The sequence below is a fragment of the Trichosurus vulpecula genome, chromosome 9 (genome assembly GCF_011100635.1).
Source record: "Trichosurus vulpecula isolate mTriVul1 chromosome 9, mTriVul1.pri, whole genome shotgun sequence".
NCBI classification, from domain to species: domain Eukaryota; kingdom Metazoa; phylum Chordata; class Mammalia; order Diprotodontia; family Phalangeridae; genus Trichosurus; species Trichosurus vulpecula.
The window spans coordinates 82,639,009-82,658,936 of NC_050581.1; the positions used below are offsets into that span (position 1 = coordinate 82,639,009).

The 19,928-nt window shown below is 37.7% G+C and overlaps 1 protein-coding gene across 1 annotated transcript in view; it reads right to left on the reverse strand.

Moving 5' to 3' along the window:
- The window catches only part of LOC118831416 (ATP-binding cassette sub-family A member 3-like), a 183,452-nt gene that overhangs the window by 134,872 nt on the left and 28,652 nt on the right, over positions 1-19,928 (reverse strand). Inside the window, exons 7-8 of the mRNA XM_036738755.1 lie at positions 16,624-16,740; positions 16,158-16,278 (exon numbers count right to left, since the gene is read on the reverse strand). Coding sequence (XP_036594650.1) covers positions 16,158-16,278; positions 16,624-16,740 — 238 coding nt within the window. The remainder of the gene's footprint in view (positions 1-16,157; positions 16,279-16,623; positions 16,741-19,928) is intronic.

Here is a 19,928-nt window from a genome sequence, read left to right on the forward strand (position 1 = left end):
AATATCTGATTGGAAAAACAACTGACCTGGAAAACAGATCCAGGATAGAGATTCTAAGAATTACTAGTCTTCTGGAAAGCCATGATGAAAAAAAGGGACTGGACAGTATCTTCCAAGAAATCATCAAGGATAACTTCCCTGAGTTCCTAGAATCAGAGGTAAAATAGTCTTCGAAAGAATCCACTGATCACCCCCTGAAAGAGATCCCAAAATGAAAACTCCAAGGAATATAGTAGCCAAATTCCAGAATTATCAGGTCAAGGAGAAAATACTGCAAACAGCCAGAAAGAAACAACTCTGGAGCTAGTCAGGATCACAAAAGACCTTGCAGCTTCTACATTAAAAGATCAGAGTGTGGAATATGATCTACCGAGAGGCAAAGGAGCTTGAACGACAACCAAATATCAACTACCCAGCAAAACTGAGCATAATTTTTCAGGCAAGGAGATGGACATTCAATGAAATAAGGGAATTCCAGACCTTGCTGATGAAAAGGCCAGAGTTCAATGGAAAATTTGATCTTCAAATACAAAACCCAAGAGAGACATAAAAAGGTAAAAAGTGGGAAAAACAACTTGTTATTCAACAAGGGCAAATTGTTTGCATCTTTATATAGGATCATATTGTTTATATATATATATATATATATACATATATACACATATATATACACACACACACACACACACATATATATGTAAATGCTGAAAATGGTACAATTATTACAAAAATTAAAAGGGATATACATAGACTGAGGGTGTCAGTATAAAGTAACTGATATGATGATAAAAAATAACTAAGGTGGGTAAAAGGATTGTTCTGGGACAAGAGGTAAAGAGGAGGTAGAATTACATCACATGAAGACGCACAAAAACATATTGTAGTAGAGGGAAAGAAGGGAGGGAGAAGAGCAGTGTTTGGGCTTTACTCTCATCGGATTTAGTTTAAGGTGGGAATAGCAAACTCTGAAAAATATAGAAATCAAACCTGTCCTATAGGCAGTAGGAGGGGAAAGGGGCACGAAAAGGGGGGGGGGGTTGAAGGTAGGGGAGAAGTAGCAAGGGGAAAAGGGTAAGATAAAGGAGGGGAGTGAATAGGGAGGGAGAACTGAGGAAGGCAGTCGTCAAAAGCAAAACTCTTTTGAGCAGGGGAAGGGAGAAGAGAGAAATAAAAGCACAAATGTGGAGGAAAAAACATGGAGAAAAAGACAGAGATAGTAATCATAACTGTAATGTGAATGGGATGAACTCTCTCATAAAATGAAGGCAGATAGCAGAATGGATTAAAAACCACAATCCCATAATAAGTTGTTTTTTTTTTCTTTTTTCTAAAATTTAATATATTTAGTTTTCAGCATTGATTTTCACAAGAGTTTGAATTATAAATTCTCCCCATTTCTACCCTCCCCCCCACTCCAAGATGGCATATATTCTGGTTGCCCCATTCCCCAGTCAGCCCTCCCTTCTGTCATCCCACTCCCCTAAAATCCCCTTTTCCCTTCCTTTCTTATAGGGCAAGATAAATTTCTACACCCCATTGCCTGTGTATCTTATTTCCTAGTTGCATGCAAAAACTTTTTTTGTTTGTTTTTGAACATCTGTTTTCAAAACTTTTGAGTTCATGATTCTCTCCCTTCTTCCCTCCCCACCCACCCTCCCTAAGAAGGCAAGCAATTCAGCAGAGGCCACATGTGTACTATTATGTAAAACCCTTCCGCAATACTCATGTTGTGAAAGACTAACTATATTTTGCTCCTTCCTAACCTATCCCCCTTTATTCAATTTTCTCCCTTGACCCTCTCCCTTTTCTAAAGTGTTTGTTTTTGATTACCTCCTCCCCCTATCCGCCCTCCCTTTTATCATCCCCCCTTTTTTATCTTCTTCCTCCTTCTTTCCTGTGGGGTAAGATACCCAATTGAGTGTGTATGGTATTCCCTCCTCAAGTCAAATCCTATGAGAGCAAGACTCACTCATTCCCCCTCACCTGCCCCCTCTTCCCTTCCTACAGAACTGCTTTTTCCTGCCAGTTTTATGAAATAATTTACCCCATTCTATCTCTCCCTTTCTCCCTCTCTCAGTATATTCCTCTCATCCCTTAATTTGATTTTATTGTCTTAGATATCATCCCTTCATATTCAACTCACCCTGTGCCCTCTGTCTATATATATATATATGTATATATATATATACACATACATATATACACATACATGTAATACACACACATATACATACATACACATACACATAATACACATACATATATACATGAAAACACACACATATATATACATACACACCCATATATGTACACACACATATACGTATGTACATATGCATATTCCCTTCAGCTACCCTAATACTGAGGTCTCATGAATCATACACATCATCTTTCCATGTAGGAATGTAACAAAACAGTTCAATTTCAGTAATTCCCTTGTGATTTCTCTTTCTTGTTTACCTTTTCATGCTTCTCTTGATTCTTGTGTTTGAAAGTCAAATTTTCTGTTTAGCTCTGGTCTTTTCACTGAGAAAGCTTGAAAGTCCTCTATTTTATTGAAAATCCATATTTTTCCTTGGAGCATGATACTCAGCTTTGCTGGGTAGGTGATTCTTGGTTTTAATCCTAGCTCCATTGACCTCCAGAATATCATATTCCAAGCCCTTCGATCCCTTAAGGTAGAAGCTGCTAGATCCTGTGTTATTCTGATTATGTTTCCACAATACTCAAATTGTTTCTTTCTGGCTGCTTGCAGTATTTTCTCCTCTGATCAGAGCTCTGGCATTTGGCAACAATATTCCTAGGAGTTTTCTTTTGGGGATCTTTGTCAGGAGTCAATCAGTGGATTCTTTCAATTTCTATTTTACCCTCTGGCTCTAGAATATCAGGGCAGTTCTCCTTGATAATTTCTTGAAAGATGATATCTAGGCTCTTTTTTTGATCATGGCTTTCAGGTGGTCCAATAATTTTTAAATGATCTCTCCTGGATCTATTTTCCAGGTCAGTGGTTTTTCCAATGAGATATTTCACATTGTCTTCCATTTTTTCATTCCTTTGGTTCTGTTTTATAATATCTTGATTTCTCATAAAGTCACTAGCTTCCACTTGCTCCAGTCTAATTTTTAAGGTAGTATTTTCTTCAGTGGTCCATTGGACCTCCTTTTCCATTTGGCTAATTCTGCCTTTCAAGGCACTCTTCTCCTCATTGGAGAAAGATTCCAAAGTCTGAGACTGAATATGAGTGTGTTTTCGCTGCCTGGCTATGTTCCCAGCCAACTTACTTGACTCTTGAGTTTTTCATGGGGGTATGACTGCTTGAAGAGTAGAGAGTACTTTGTCCTAAGCTTGAGGGGATGCGCTGTTGTTTTCAGAGCTATTTCTATACAGCCAGCTCTGCCACACCAGCACTCCTCCTTTTCCAAGAACCGCCAATCTGGACCTGAGGGAAATCTTAAGCAGGCTCTGCATTCCTGCTCTGATATGCCACTTAATTCCTCCCACCAGGTGGACCTGGGGCCGGAAGCAACTGAAGCTGTAGCTGCACCCCCTCCACCGCCCCTGGGGCAGTGGCACTCTGTCCCCACAGCTTTTCCCACTAACCTTCTCTGTTGTCTTTGGTGTTTGTGGGTTAAGAAGTCTGGTAACTGTCACAGCTCACTGATTCAGGGTGCTAGGGTTTGTTCCGCCCGGCTCCTGGTCTGGTTGGTCCTGTCGCTGCCCATGCTGAGCTCCGCTCCCCTCTGCTCCCACCTCCCTGCGCAATAGACCTCACCCAGTGACCATCCAGGTTGTCCTGGGCTGGAGCCCTGCCTCCCTCTGCTATTTTGTGGGTTTTGCAGTTCTAAAATTTGTTCAGAGCCATTTTTTATAGTTTTTTGTAGGGACCTGGTAGGGAGCTCACGCAAGTCCCTGCTTTCCGGCTGCCATCTTGGATCCACCCCCCCATAATAAGTTGTTTACAAGAAACACATTTGAAACGGGGGGGAGGGAGTCACACAGGGCAAAGGTAAAAGGCTGGAGCAGAATATATTATGCTTCAGCTGAATTTAAAAAAACAGTGGTAGCAATCCTAATCTCAGAAAAAGCAAAAGCAAAGATAGATCTAATTAAAAGAGATAAGGAATGAAAAAACTACATCCTGTTAAAAGACACCACAGACAAAGAAACAATATCATTACTTAACATATATGCACCAAGTGGTATAGCATCCAGATTCTTAGAGGAGAAGTTAAGGGAGTCACAGAAAGAAATAGATAGCAAAACTATACTAGTGGGGACCTCAATCTCCCTCTTTCTGAGCTTGATAAATCTAACCTCAAACCAAACAAGAAAAAAGGTAAGGAGGTGAACAGAATTTTAGAAAAGGTAGATATGATAGACCTCTGGAGAAAAGTGAATGAAAATAAAAAGGAATATACCTTTTCCTGAGTGGTACATGGCATATACTCAAAAATTGACCAACTACTGCTATGGCATAAAAACTTCACAATCCAGTGCAGAAAGGCAGAAATAGTCGATGCATTCTTTTCAGCTCATGATGCAATAAAAATTATTTGTAATAAAGGACCATGGAAAGACAAACTAAAAAGTAATTGGAAACTAAATAATCTAATCCTAAAGAATGAGTGGGTCAAAGAGCAAATCATAGAAACGATTAATAACTTCATCCAAGAGAATGCCAATGATGATACAACATATCAAAACGTATGGGACGCAGCAAAAGCAGTTCCTGGGGGAAGTTTTATATCCCTAAATGCTTACATGAATAAAATAGATAAAAGGAATATCAATGAATTGGGCATGCAACTGAAAAAGCTAGAAAAAGAACAAACTGAAAATCCCCAATTAAATACCAAATTAAAAATACTGAAAACCAAAGGAGAGATTAATAAAATTGAAAATAAGAACTCTATTGAACTAATATATAAAACTAAGAGCTGGTTTTATGCAAAAACCAATAAAACTGATAAACCTTTGGTCAATCTGATTAAAAAAAGAAAGAAGAAAACCAAAGTTCCAGTATCAAAAATGAAAAGGGTAAATTCACCTCCAATGAAGAGGAAATTAAAACAATAATTAGGAATTATTTTGTCCAATTTTATGCCCATAAATTTGACAACCTTAGGGAAATGGATGAACATTTACAAAATATAAATTGCCCAGGTTAACAGAAGAGGAAGTAAAATATCTAAATAACCCCATCTCAGAAAAAGAAACTGAACGAGCCATCAATGAACTCCCTACGAAAAAATCTCCAAGGCCAGATGGATTTACATGTGAATTCTATCAAACATTTAAAGAACAATTAATTCCCATACTTTATAGACTACTTGGGAAAATAGGCGAAGAAGGAGTCCTACCTAATTCTTGTTATGACACAAATATGGTACTAGTACCTAAACCATAAGAGTCAAAACAGAGAAAGAAAATTATAGACCAATTTCCCTAATGAATATTGAGACAAAAATTTTAAATAAAATATTAGCAAAAAGATTGCAGCAACTTATCATGAGAATAATACACTATGACCAGGTAGGATTTATTCCAGGATTGCAAGGCTGGTTCAATATTAGGAAAACTATCAGAATAATTGATCATATCAACAACAGAACTAGCAGAAACCTTATAATTATCTCAATAGATGCAGAAAAAAGCTTTTGACAAAACACAACACCCATTCCTCTTAAAAACACTAGAAAGCATAGGAATAAAGGGAGTCTTCCTTAAAATCATAAGTAGCATTTACCTAAAACCATCAGCAAGCATTATATGCAATGGGGATAAGCTAGATGCATTTCCAATAAGACCAGGGGTGAAACAAGGACGTCCATTATCACCCCTATTATTCAATTTGGTACTAGAAATGTTAGCTTTAGCAATAGGAGATGAAAAAGAAATTGAAGGAATTAGAATAGGCAAAGAAGAACCTAAGTTATCACTCTTTGCAGATATGATCATTTACTTAGAGAATCCTAGAGAATCAAGTAAATAACTACCTGAAATAATAAATAATCTTACCCAAGTTGCAGGATATAAAATAAACCCACACAGAGCCTTGGCATGCCTATATATTACTAACAAAGCCAAATAGCAAGAGATAGAAAGAGAAATTCCTTTTAAAGTTACTATAGACTTATAGAAAGTTATTATAGACTTATAAAGTTACTATAGACAAACCCAGGACCTATATGAACACAATTACAAAATACTTTTCACTCAAATAAAGTCAGATGGAAAAACATCAGTAGCTTGTGGTTAGGCCGAGGTAATATAATAAAAATGACAATTTTACCTAAATCAATTTACTTATTCAGTGCCATACCAATCAAACTACCAAAAAATTATATTAGAGAGCTGGATAAAATAATAACAAATTTCATCTGGAAGAATAAAAGGTCCAGAATATCAAGGGAATTAATGAAAAGAAATGCTAGGGAAGGTGGCCTAGCCATATCAGATATTAAACTGTATTATAAAGCAGCAGTCATCAAAACTACCTGGTACTGGCTAAGAAACAGAGTGGTGGATCAATGGAATAGGTTAGGTACACAAGATGCAGAAGTCAACCACTATAGCAATCTACTCTTTGATAAATCCAAAGAGTCCAGTTTCTGGGTTAAGAATTCACTATTTTAGGGGCAGCTAGGTGGCGCAGTGAATAGAGCACTGGCCCTGGAGTTAGGAGGACCTGAGTTCAAATCCGGTCTCAGTTGCTTGACACACTTACTAGCTGTGTGACCTCTGGCAAGTCACTTAACCCCAATTGCCCTGCCTTTGCCCCTGCAAAAAAAAACCAACCATATATATATATAAAGAATTCACTATTTTACAAAAACTGCTGGGAAAACTGGAAAATAGTATGGCAGAAACTGGGCAGGAACCAATATCTTACATTGTATACCAAAATAAAGTCAAAATGGGTTCACGATGCAGGTACAACGGTTAATACTATAAGCAATTTGGGAGAGTAAGGAATAGTTTACCTGTCAGATTGATGGAGAAGGGAAGAATTTATGACCAAACAAGAGATAGAGAGTATTTTGAAATGCAAAACGGATAATTTTGATTATATTAAATTGAAAAGTTTTTGTACAAACAAAGCCAATGCAATCAAGATTAGGAGGGAAGCAGAAGATTGGGAAAGAAAATTTACAACCAGCATCTCTGATAAAGGCCTCATCTTATATAGGGGACTGAGCCAAATTTATAGGAACACAAGTCATTCCCCAATTGATAAATGGTCAAAGGATAAGAACAGGCAGTTTTCAGAGGAAGAAATTAAAGATATCTATAGTCATATGAAAAATGCTCTAAATCACTATCGATCAAAGAAATGCAAATCAAAACAACTCTTAGGTACCACATCTCTCCTGTCAGATTGGCTAACATGACAAAACAGGAACATGATAAATGCTGGAGAAGATGTGGGAAAATTGGAACACTGTTACATTGTTAATGGAGTTGTGAACTGATCCAGCCATTCTGGAGAGCAATTTGGAACTATGCCCAAAGGGCTATAAAAATGTGCATACCCTATGACCCAGCAACACCACTTCTATAGGGCTGTATCCCAAAGAGGTCACACAAGTGGGAAATGGACCAGTAAGCACAAAAATATGTATAGCAGCTATTGTGGTGGCAAAGAATTGGAAATCAAGGGGATGCCCATCAATTGGGGAATGGCTAAACAAGTTGTGGTATATGAATGTAATGGAATACTATTGTGCTATAAGAAATGATGAACAGGTGGACTTCATAATAACCTGGAAAGATTTATGTGATCTGATCCTGAGTGAGGGGAGCAGAACCAGACACATGGTATCTGTGATGACTAACTTTGATAGACCTGGCTCTTCTCAGCAATACAAGGTTCAAAGACAGCTCTAAAAGATTCATGAAAGAAAAAGCTATCCACAACCAGAGAAAGAATTATGGAGTCTGAATACAGATTGAGCCAAAGTATTTGCTCTCTTTTTTCTTTTTCCTTCTTTTCTGGTTTTGTTTCTTCTTTCTCACAATTCATTCCATTGATTATAGTTCTTCTTTACAACTGGACTATTATGTAAATAAGTTCAATGTGAAGGTATATGTAGAACCAACATTTGATTACATGTCATCTTAGGGTTCAGGGGGAAAGAGAGGGAGGAAGAGAAAATTTGGAACCCAAAAACTCGTGGAGCTAAGTGTTGTAAACTAAGAATAAAAAATAAACATTAAAAAAAAAGGCAGCATTAAAAAAAATTTAAAAAAGGCAGCATTTAATTTCATCAAAAGTAAAGTACAAGTGAAGCTTAGAGAGATGCAGAATTCTTGGCTCAGTAAGAAGGCAGATGAAATTCAATTTATGCTGATAATACCAATCCAAAGCACTTTTATGATGCCCTGAAGGCTATTTATGGGCCAAAGACTACTCAGTGCTGATGGAGTCACACTGATTATTGATAAGGACATGACCCTAGAGAGATGGGCTGAACACTTCCATAGTGTTCTCAACAGACCATCAGCATCAATCAATGCTGAAGCCACTAACCATTTACCTCAGATTGAAGTCAATCCCTAGCAGATGTTCCAACTGAAGAAAAGGTTTTGAATGCCTTTAGGCTCCTTTTGTGTGGCAAAACACCTGGTGCTGATTCTATTCCAGCTGAGATTACAAGGTGGGGGTGGGGTGGGGAGGGACATTCATTGCTCATACAAAAGTTGACTGAAATGTTTTGGCAAGAGGAGGTTATCCTCCAGGAATTCAAGGATGCCTCCATTGTCCATTTCTATAAAGGAGATAGACTGTCCTGTGGCAATCATTGTGGGGTCTCTCTCTTAGTCACTGCTGGCAAGATTCCTGCCAGAGTCTTCCTTAATAGGCTGATCCTTCCACCTGGAAGACGGTCATCTACCTGAGAGCCAGTATGGCCTCAGAAAGGGTTGAGAAACAGTCAATATGGTGTTTGTTGCCTGACAACTCCAGGAGAAATGCCAGGAGCAGTACAGAGATGTGTACACAACATATGTAGATCTGACCGAGACCTTGGACACAATTGGTCATAAGGGCTTATGGAAAATTATGTCAAAATTTGGTTGCCCAGAGAATTTCATCAGTATTATATGTCAATTTCAAGGCAGCATGCTTGCCTGCGTTCTGGACAATGGACGATGCTCTTGTGCTTGCCCAGTCATCAATGGAGTGAAACAAGGCTGTGTGCTTATTCCTATGCTTTTTAGCATGATGTTTTCAGCCATGTTTTCAAACACCTTCAATGAGGACGAACATGGCATCAAGGTCAACTGTGACAATGATGGTAAATTCTTCAACTAGAAAAGGCTGCAAGCCAAGACCAAAGTGGAAGGAGTGTTGGTACATGATTTTTTTTGTTCAAAGATGACTGTGCACTCAATACAGGCTCGGTAGCTGAGATGCAACAAAGTATGGGCTGTTTCTCTGCTGCTTGTGCTAATTTCTTTTATTTTTATTTTTTTTTCTCTCTTTTTTAAAATTTTATTTTATTTTTTTCCAAACATTTATTTATTTATTTAATATTTTTAGTTTTCAGCATTAATTTTCACAAGAGTTTGAATTACAAAATTTCCCCCATTTCTACCCTCCCCCCACTCCAAGATGGCATATATTCTGATTGCCCTGTTTCCCAGTCAGCCCTCCCTTCTGTCACCCTACTCCCCCCACATCCCTTTTTCCCTTTCTTTCTTGTAGGGTAAGATAGATGTTTATGTCCCATTGCCTGTATATCTTATTTCCTAGTTGCATGCAAAAACTTTTTTTTTGAACATCTTCTTTTAAAACTTTGAGTTCCAAATTCTCTCCCTTCTTCCCTCCCAACACACCCTCCCTAAGAAGGCAAGCAATTCAACATAGGCCACATGTGTATCATTATTCAAAACCCTTCCACAATACTCATGTTGTGAATGACTAACTATATTTTGCTCCTTCCTATCCTGAGAGCCCTAGGCAAGTCCCTGCTTTCCAGCCGCCTTCTTGGCCCGTTTGCGCTAATTTTGGCCTAACAATCAACACCAAGAAAACACAGGTATTCCATTAGCCAGCACCACATCACCCATATGTGGAACCATTGGTTATAGCAAATGGAGAAGTTTTGAATGCTGTGGGTAAGTTCGCTTACCTTGGCAGTATACTTTCTAGGGATGTATACACTGATAATGAGGTTGATGCATGCATTGCAAGAGCTAGCCTAGTGTTTGGGAGGCTCCAAAAAAAGCATGGGAGAGAAGAGGTATTAGACTGACTACCAAACTGAAGGTCCACAGAGCCATTGTGCTTATCTTGTTATATGCCTATGAAACCTGGACAGTATACCAGCGCCATGCTGGTAAACTGAATTCCTTCCATATGAATTGTCTTAGGAAGGTCCTGAACATCACCTGCCAAGCATTTTAACTGTACTTCAGTGAGTGCAACTATGATGGGCTGGCCACGTTGTTTGAATGCCAAACGTACACTTGCCTAAAAGACTATTTTATGACGAACCTACACAGGGCAAGTGCTCACATGGTGGTTAGAAGAAGTGATACAAAGACACTCCCAAGATCCCTCTGAAGAACTTTGGAACTGATTGTGCGACATGGGAGACACTGGCACAGGACCACCCAGCATGGTGTGCCCTCATCAGAGAAGGTGCTGTGCTCTATGAGCAAAGCAGAATTGAAGTAGCTGAAAAAAAAATGCAAAATGTGCCAATTTAGAGAATTTGCCCCAAACGTTCCTATGAGCTGGATCATATGATCAGCCATAGTTGGATGCATTGTAACTTGACTCTAAGATAGTGATGCAATTTTGGTCCTCTTTGAAAACAAAGGACAACAACCAAGCAAACAAACAACCAACTCTCACTATCTCCGTTTCCTTTCTTCTCTTTAACCTCTCAATATCCTTTGCAATCTGCCTTCTGACCTTCTAATAGTTCTCTCAACAGTGACCAACAATTTTTAGTTGTCAAATCTTAGTCGTTTCTCGGTTCATCACCTTCACGATCTCTCTGTTGCATTTTGACATTATTGACCATCTTCTGACAATTCTGGGTTTTCATGAAACTACTCTTTCCTGATTGTCCTCCTGTCTGTCTGATTGCTCTAAGCCTCCTTTCCTGGATCCTATCCATATTCAGTCACTTTCACTCATGTAAGAATCTTTGTGACCCCATTTCAGGGTTTTCTTGGCAAAGATTCTGGAGTGTCTTGTGATTTCCTTCTCCAGCTTATTTTGATAAGGAAACTGAGGCAAACAGGGTTAAGTGACTTGCCAAGAGTCACATAGCTAGTAAGTGTCTGGGAACGCACAAAGATGAATCTTCCTGACTCCAGGCCCAGCATTCTATTCACTATGCCACCTAGCTGCCCTCTTCAGCCATGACATGCTGCCAAATTGTTTGTGTACTCCAAAGTTCTATTCTGGGCCTTATTTTCTTCTCTATACTCTCTCTTAGTGAATTTATTACCCATAGGTTTAATTATCGCTCATATACAAATGACTCACAGATCTATATATCCAGCCCCAATCTCTATTCTGAGCTCTAATTCCCCATCATTACCTGACTATTGCATATTTCAAACTGGGCATCTCGAGGACACCTCAAATTCAGCACACCCAAACAGAACTAACCCACCAATCCACTCCTCTTATGAACGTCCCTATTTCTGTTGAGAGCAAGCACTACCATTTTTCCAACTACCCAGGCTCACAACACTAGGGCCCTTGACCCCTCACTCTCACTCATCCCACATATATAGTAAGTTGTCAAATACTGCCTCCCTCCCCCACATCCTACCCCTTCTATCTATTTGCATAATTATAATCTTAGTTCAGGAACTTAATAATCTCTCACCTGGACTGCTGCAATGGCATACTAATTTGTCTACCTGGCCTCCTCAAATCTCTGCCCACTCTAGTCCATCTTCTATACAAAATTTTCCTTAAGTATAAATCTTTCTGTGTTTATTGACACCCCACCCCAATTAAACAAACTTTAGCGATTCCCTACTGCTTTTAGGGCAAGATATAAACTCTTACGTTTGGCATTTAAAGTCTTCCATAATTTGGCCTCCATCTATTGATCCAGCCTTCTTACACATTACTCTTCTTCCTGTACCACACAGTTGGATGGGGAACTGCAGCCCTGAGACCACATGTGGCCTTCTAGGTCTTTGCATACGGCCTTTTGACTGAGTCCAAGTTTTACAGAACAAATCCTTTAGTTAAAGGGATTTGTTCCATGAAGTTTGAATTAAGCACTTTGAATTAAGCACGTGTGGCCTTGAGGCTACAGGTTCCCCACTGCTGGTCCCACACTGCTAGTGTATCTAGCACTCTCCCTGGCAATTTAACTTCTAGTCAAACCATTCTACTTACTCTTCTGCGTAGATGACATTCCACCTTCAGTCTTAGTGTCTTGGCGCTGGTTATCTCTCAGGCCTGGCAGGTACTCTCCTCTCATCTTTTCCTTAAGTATTCCTCCTCTCTTCCTTCAAGATACAGCTCAAGTATTGCTGGTACACAGAACCTTTCTGGCTCTCCCAACTGACAGTGCCTTCCCTAATGACCTTGTATTCAATGATCTTGTTTTTATTTTGTACTCATCCTGAAAATACTTATAAATTTATATTGTCTTCCCCAATAGAACGTAAGCTCCTTAAAAGTAGAGATTGTTTCATTTTTTTGTCCTTGTATTTCCAGTGAGTAGCACAATACCTGGCAAATAGTAGGGACTTAATAAATGCTTACGAATAGACTGATTATTGACTCTACTACCATGTCTTTGACAGCTGTTCCCGTATGGATCTTCTTGTACCCAACCTCTCACACCTCTCTAATCCATTCTCCACACAGCTGCCACACTGGTATACCTAAAGCACAGGTCTGACCACATCACTTCCCTACCCAAGGTGCTTCAGTAGACTCTCTACTGCCTCTAAGATAAATGAGAAACTCCTCCATTTGACATTTAAATCCCTTCGCACTCTGGCTTCAGCTACATTTCCAGGTCAATTATACATTACTCTCTTTCACATACCCTCTATTCCATAAAGGAAGCTAGGTGATACGGTTGATAGAGGATTGGACCCATACATAGTCAGAAAAACCTGAGTTTAAATCCAGACTCAAACACTTTCTAGTTGTGTGACCTTAGAGACAAGTCACTTAACCTCTGTACCAGTTTCCTCAACTATAAAATAATAGTACCTACCTCCCAGAGTTGTGAAGATCAAACAAGGTAGTATTTGTAATATTTGTAAATATTTGCTTAACACAGTGAGTAGTACATAGTAGGCACTTAATAAATGCTTGTTTTCTTCCATGCATGACATTTCACTGTCTGCCTCCACTCCTCTGCATATGCCACCCCCCAGGTCTGGATTGCTCTTCTTCCTCATCTCTGCCTGCTGGAACCCCTACCTCACTTTACCGCTCAGCTCAAGATTCATCTACTTCAAAAGGACTTCTCCAATTCCCTAAGTTGTTAGTATTCTACTCCTAAAAGTATGTGATATTTATTGAGGATAGACTGTTTGGTTTATAATTTGAATCTCCACAACATAGCACAGAGCATAGCATAGAGTAAGTCCTTCATACATGTTTGATAAATTGAATTGAATGTGAATATATTTGCCTAAAGCTCTTATTTATCTCCCTTCAAGTAAATAAATGCTGTCAGTTCTCTTCATTCATGGTAATTATGTTCTATAAAGACACTACAAACACTGAATCTTTGCTCCTAGGAGAAATGGAGGGTTAGGTTCCTCCAAGCCTCTGGTCACAACATTTACTTTAGCACTTTCCAGAGCAGCCTTACATAGAACAGTGAATTTCCTCTTCCTTTCTCTAATGTACTGTATTGTTGATTCATTAACAAAGTACTCACAGCCAAAAGCATTATCACTCATGCCTGAATGAAGCTTTTAACATGCATTTTCTCCATAAGGTACATCACAGCCTTCTTTAGTTCAGGATAGCAATTCAGCACTATACTTGGACATCATTTTAAAAAGCGAAAAAACTAACAAAAAACACACACACAGTATCACTAAATTGACTGTGAGAAGGACATTTATTTACTGTATGAGAGCTGAAACAAGAAAGCAGAGTGTCACCTTGTTTGACTCTGCTAGAAATGTGTGTATCAGGTGACTCAAATTTTTTTTGCTAGAAGTGAGTCAGATATTGGTTTTGGGGGGATACAAATAACTTTTGGTTAGTAGAAGAATTAATAAATATGGAATCTGTGAAAATGTGGATCAACTGTAATTTGAATGATTTGAAAATGATCTTTGTCCCAGATTTAATGGCTTTAAAAAAGCATAATTAGTGCCTAATTTGAAAATTTGTTTATAAATATGTATATGAGACAAGAATATATTTATTTTTGGAAATGTGTATATATACATATACATAGTATGACAGGTATATGAATATATGCTATGTATGTGGGTATTTTTACATACCAGGAGTTGATTTGATTTTGAAAAAGTTTCTCTCTTATTTAATAGCATATTGGTAAATTATGATTTAATGTGGATCCAAGAACGATTTTAGCCTTCTCAATCTATGATAAGAATAACTACTAACAATTTCTATGACAACAAAGAGAAGACACTGAAATTCAAATCATGCTAAAGTAATGGAAAATGAGTCTATGTATGCATAAATATTAGGTATAACAATTTGTAATTGATTGTTTTCTGGATTTTGTGATTGCTGGACTACTTTTTGGGCACAAAAATCAAGGCAATTGAACAGAGAATATCATAGATTTATCTGAAGTATGGAATTCAACATATAATTGGATATAATGGGTTTGATGTAATTTTGATTGGAAATTTCTTATTAATAGTGTGTGGCCATATTTATTGTATGATAGTTTGGCATAACAATAATTTCCAGTGGTACAACTAATTGTTATTGGCTGTCATTAGCGGATATCAGTGTCACATTTTTGTAAGGGTAAGACATACAGAATCCGTTGCCATAAACTGCGGTGATAATAGGGTAAAATCACTATGAAATGGAAAACTGGGAAGAGATGTGGAATGTTTCATCTAGCATTGGTTTGTAACATTTTTTGATGAGATCCTTCTTTCATTGGTATAGGGAATTCTTTTTTTTTTTTTTTTTTGCTTTTTGGCAGGGCAATTGGGGTTAAGTGACTTGCCCAAGGTCACACGGTATAGGGAATTCTTGATGAGGAAACTGTCTACCAGTGTAGCTCAGGATCTGTGCTACGACTTAATAATCTTAAAGAGTTTTCTGGGGCAGTAAGAGACGAAGTGATTTACTTGCCCAGGGTGACACAACTAAGATGTGACAGAGGCAGAATATGAACCTAAGTTTTACTAAGTTAGAAGCCAGCTATGCTACATTGACTCTCCAGTATGTAACTTTTGAAAGCACTTAAAATTTGATATTATACATTACAGTTATCTGTGTTTGTGTCTTAGTACTAACCTAGAAGTTCAATGAGATGAGGAAACATGTCTCATTTAACTTCAACTCTTCCTTAGTGTCTAGTTAAATGCTCTGTACATAGCAGGAACTCAAGTATTTATTGAATGAATATGAATATAAATATGAAGAGACACTGGAATGCCAACTTCAAATGAATTTGAGAAATGTTGAAAGATCAGCAGTAAGTATGAGTTTTTGGTTTTTTATATTTAAATTGGAAAAAGATTATTGAACTATACCTCACTAATGGAAATGGGAATTAATTTTTGCCAACATTGAAAGGATTAAAAATCCTAGTCAGATGCTTCCTCATAGTGAAGTGACCCAGGGTCTCCAAGGCTAAACCAGGCACTTAGCTGTTCCAGCTCAAAAGGCTTCGGACCAAACAATGCAGTGTACATTTATGATCTAAGAAAAAGTATAGCTAAGTTTGAGGAAACATCCCCAGAGGGATGGCAATAGATCATGAACTGCTTTTGGCACAGCAACCACAAGACTGTCTACTAAGTTGTGGAGAGGCTGTGAGAAGGACCTGGGAAAAGACAATCCAAACTGATAAAAGCATAGGTGTGATAAAGTATTTGAATAAAACTATTCTCATGGCATCCATGGTATTTGGTTTATAACAAACAATAAGTCGTTTTGTTTTGTTTTGCTGACCGGTTTGACAAAGAAAGATTTCTGTACTTACCTTTACCAAAGAATGTGCTGACCATGAAGCCAAAGGAGATGGAAGCCGTTGCAAAACACATCAAAAAGAAAAATATCAAAACTGGGTCACTTTTGGTAAGCACTGCTGTATCATCTTTCACCTAAGAAACATTAATAAAAACATTTTGGTCATACATATAAATATTGTTATAGGAAGTCAGAGAGCCGTGGAGTATAAAACATATTCTTCAAAATTACAACAATTCTACTACAACTAATAACCACTATCCAGAAATTAAAACTGAATAAAAAAAATTAAACTCCACTTGCATCTATAATAAGAATGAAGGCCATCTATGACTCTAATAAGTTGTAAAGCATTGTTTTTTAAGAAAACAAAAATGATTTTCATTCATCCATTAACTTTAGCCTAGTAGCTACATCAAATATATTAAACTTCCCTCCTAAGAGATAGATAAAGACAATGGACATAACCAAATACTTGCCTTGATACAAAAGAGAACAGTGACCAAAAAGACAGTAATGAAGAAGAAGACCAAAAACAAAAGGAACCAGGTAAGCCAGTGTAGCCAGTTGCTGAGTCCCATCATTCGCATATACTCCTGTCAGGAGAAAAAAAGAAATTTAATGTTATTTAACCTAATAAGCAAACCATCAGTAAAACTTCAGCAAAGTAAACTGCTAACTAAAATTCTAAACAACTGGACAGATGATCTTTTTGGTTCTCATTTACATTCAGTTATTTCTGAGGACCTGTGGGAATATTTCGGCATATGGAGGGAAGAAAGAAAAAAAAATACTCTTGGTTTTGGTAAAACAAATTAAATACAAATAAGGATCATGGGATTTAAAAATAAGAAATACCTTAGAATTCATTTCATCCAGCCCTCTCATTTTACAGAAGAGTAAACTGGGACCTACAGAGAGATTAAGGTACTTTTCTAAGATTATACAGGTTCTAAATGCCAGAGACAGGATTTAAATTCAGCTTCCCTAACTGCAAATCTAGTACTTAAAAAAAAACTACACTACACTATCATCTGAGTCTTATGTTGTAGTAGTTCACCTTCTAAGAGCTAAAAGGGAAATATTAAAGCCATGCACATACTATTCACTACAACCTAGCTTAGAACACAATTCTTAAAAGTGTAGATCCAATCAATCCATTAGCATTTATTAAGCACCTACTATGTGCCAGGCACTATGCTAGATGCTAGAAGATACAAAGACAAAGGTGAAATGATCCCTCACCTTAAGAAGCCCACATTCTGTTGAAGGAGACAACATATACATGTACATATATGTATGTATACGTACATATGTATACTTATGTATATGTATATGTGTATGTTCAAAGTATCTACAAAATAATTGCAAGATAATTTGGAAGGGGAGGCACTACCAGTTGGACACCAAGACAGGAGATGGAAAATCAAGTATACATTTATATGTACATGCTGTCTCCTCTAATAGAATGTGAATTTATTGAGGGAAGAGACTGTTTTACTTTTGACTTTGTATCCTCAGCGCCCAGCATAGTTCCGGGCACATAGTAGTGTGCTTAATAAATGTTCCATTGATTGGCACCATGTTTTCCAAGAATTATGTTGTAGCTAGGTTGGGTATAGTACATGGCATTCTTGTCTTTAAAATTTCCCTTTCAGTTTATGAAAGAAAAATTACTACAGCATAGTGGTGCTTTCCAAATCTGAGATGCTATTAATTTATATTGTATGAGGGAAGACTATAGAGGGAAATTTAAGCAATGTAAAAACAAAAGTTAGCAATAAAAACTTATTTAAAAAAAGAACTGGAAGACAAGGCTAAAATGGCAAAGTAGTAAGAGGCAGTACAGCCGAGTATCCCTCCACAAACTCCTCTGAACAAATACAGAAAATGTACCATTCTAAATCCTAATGGGGAAATTCAGAAAAAAATCATAGTGAATCATCTGTTCAACCTAGCTCAGCATAGGGAAATATAGAGAGACATTTGAGAGGTCTGTAGATCTTGGGATACAAGATCCTTGGATAAAGCCAAGAGGCATACTATCAGAGGAAGACTCTAGCACACAAAGAGAGAGAGGCTGTGTAACAGAGCAAGAGGCCCACCCAAACTCATACCCCCACTACACTCCAGAAACATATCAGGGCACTGTGACAAGGACAGGTAAGGACTGGCATCTTTACTACTCACTACTCAATTCAGGGTCACAGATCCATGGCCAATTGAGGACCTATGCACAGGGGTGGCTTTTTCTAGTAGGGAGGCACTGGGTGGTATACCCAGAAGGAGGAAGTTCAGAAGCAAGCTACAGCTGTGTGACTCAAAGTGAAAGAGCAGAACAGGGTCTTGGTTCCTGGATTTAACCCAGTTTTCATAAGAATAAGCATAGCAGGAACCCCAGACCAAAGGGAAGACTATACTTCTGCCACTCTAAACAAAAAGATCTTTTCAGTTGGCTAATGGGGGCAGAGTCCAGCAGTAGTTTCTTTCTTTCCTTCTTTTTGAAATAATATTTTATTTTTTCCCCAATTACATATATAGACAATTTTGAACACTTTCTTAAATTTTGAGTTCCCAAATTTTCTCCTTCCCTCCCTCACCTATGTCTTTCTTGGGATGCTAAGCAATTTGATATAGGTTATAAATGTGTAATAATGCAAAGAATATTTCCATATTAGTCATGTTATGAAAGAAGACACAGACCCAAAGGAAAAAAAACACACAAAAAAAGAAAGTGAAAAATAGTTAAGTTTCAATATACATTCAGACTCCATAAGTTATTTCTCTGGAAGTGGATAGCATTTTGCATCATGAGTCCTTTCGAACTGTCCTGGACCATTGTATTACTGAGAATAAGTAAGTCAATCACAGTTGATCATCACACAAATGCTACTGTTATTGTATATAGTGTTCTCCTGGTTCTGTTCACTTCACTCAGCATCAGTTTGTGTCAGTCTTTGCAGGTTTTTCTTGAATCAGCCTTCTCATCATTTGTTATAGCAAAATAGTGTTCCACTACAATGATATATTCCAACTTGTTGAGCCATTCCCCAATTGATGGACATCCCCTCAATTTCCAGTTCTCTGCCATTACAAAAAGAGGAGCTATACACATTTTTGTCCAAATTGGTCCTTCTCCACCACCCCCATTTTGTTATTTAAATCTCTTTTGAGATACAGACCTAGTTGTAGTATTGCTGGATTACAGAGTACGCACAGTTTGATTATTTCCAAATTGCTCTCCAGAATGGTTGGATCAGTTCACAACTCCACCAAAAGTGCTTTAGTGTCTCAATTTTCCCACATCCTCTCTAACATTTATTATTTTCCTTTTCTGTCATATCAGCCAATCTGAGAGGTATGAGGTGGTACCTCAGAGTTGTTTTAATTTGCATTTCTCTTATCAATAGTGATTTAGAGAATTTTTTCATATGACTATAGATAGCTTTGATTTCTTCATTTGAAAACTGCCTGTTTATATCATTTGACCATTTATCAATTGGTGAATGACTTGTATTCTTATAAATTTGAATCAGTTCTCTATATTTGAGAAATGAGGCCTTTATCAGATACTAGCTTTAAAAATTGTTTCCTAGCTTTCTGCTTTCCTTCTCACCTTGGTTTCATTGGTTTTGTTTGTGCAAAAACTTTTTAATTTTATATAGTCAAAATTATCTATTTTATATTTTGTAATGCTGTCTATACTTTCTGTGGTCCTAAATTCTTTCCTTCTCCATTGATCTGACAGATAAACTATTCCTTGCTCTCCTGATTTGCTTATGGT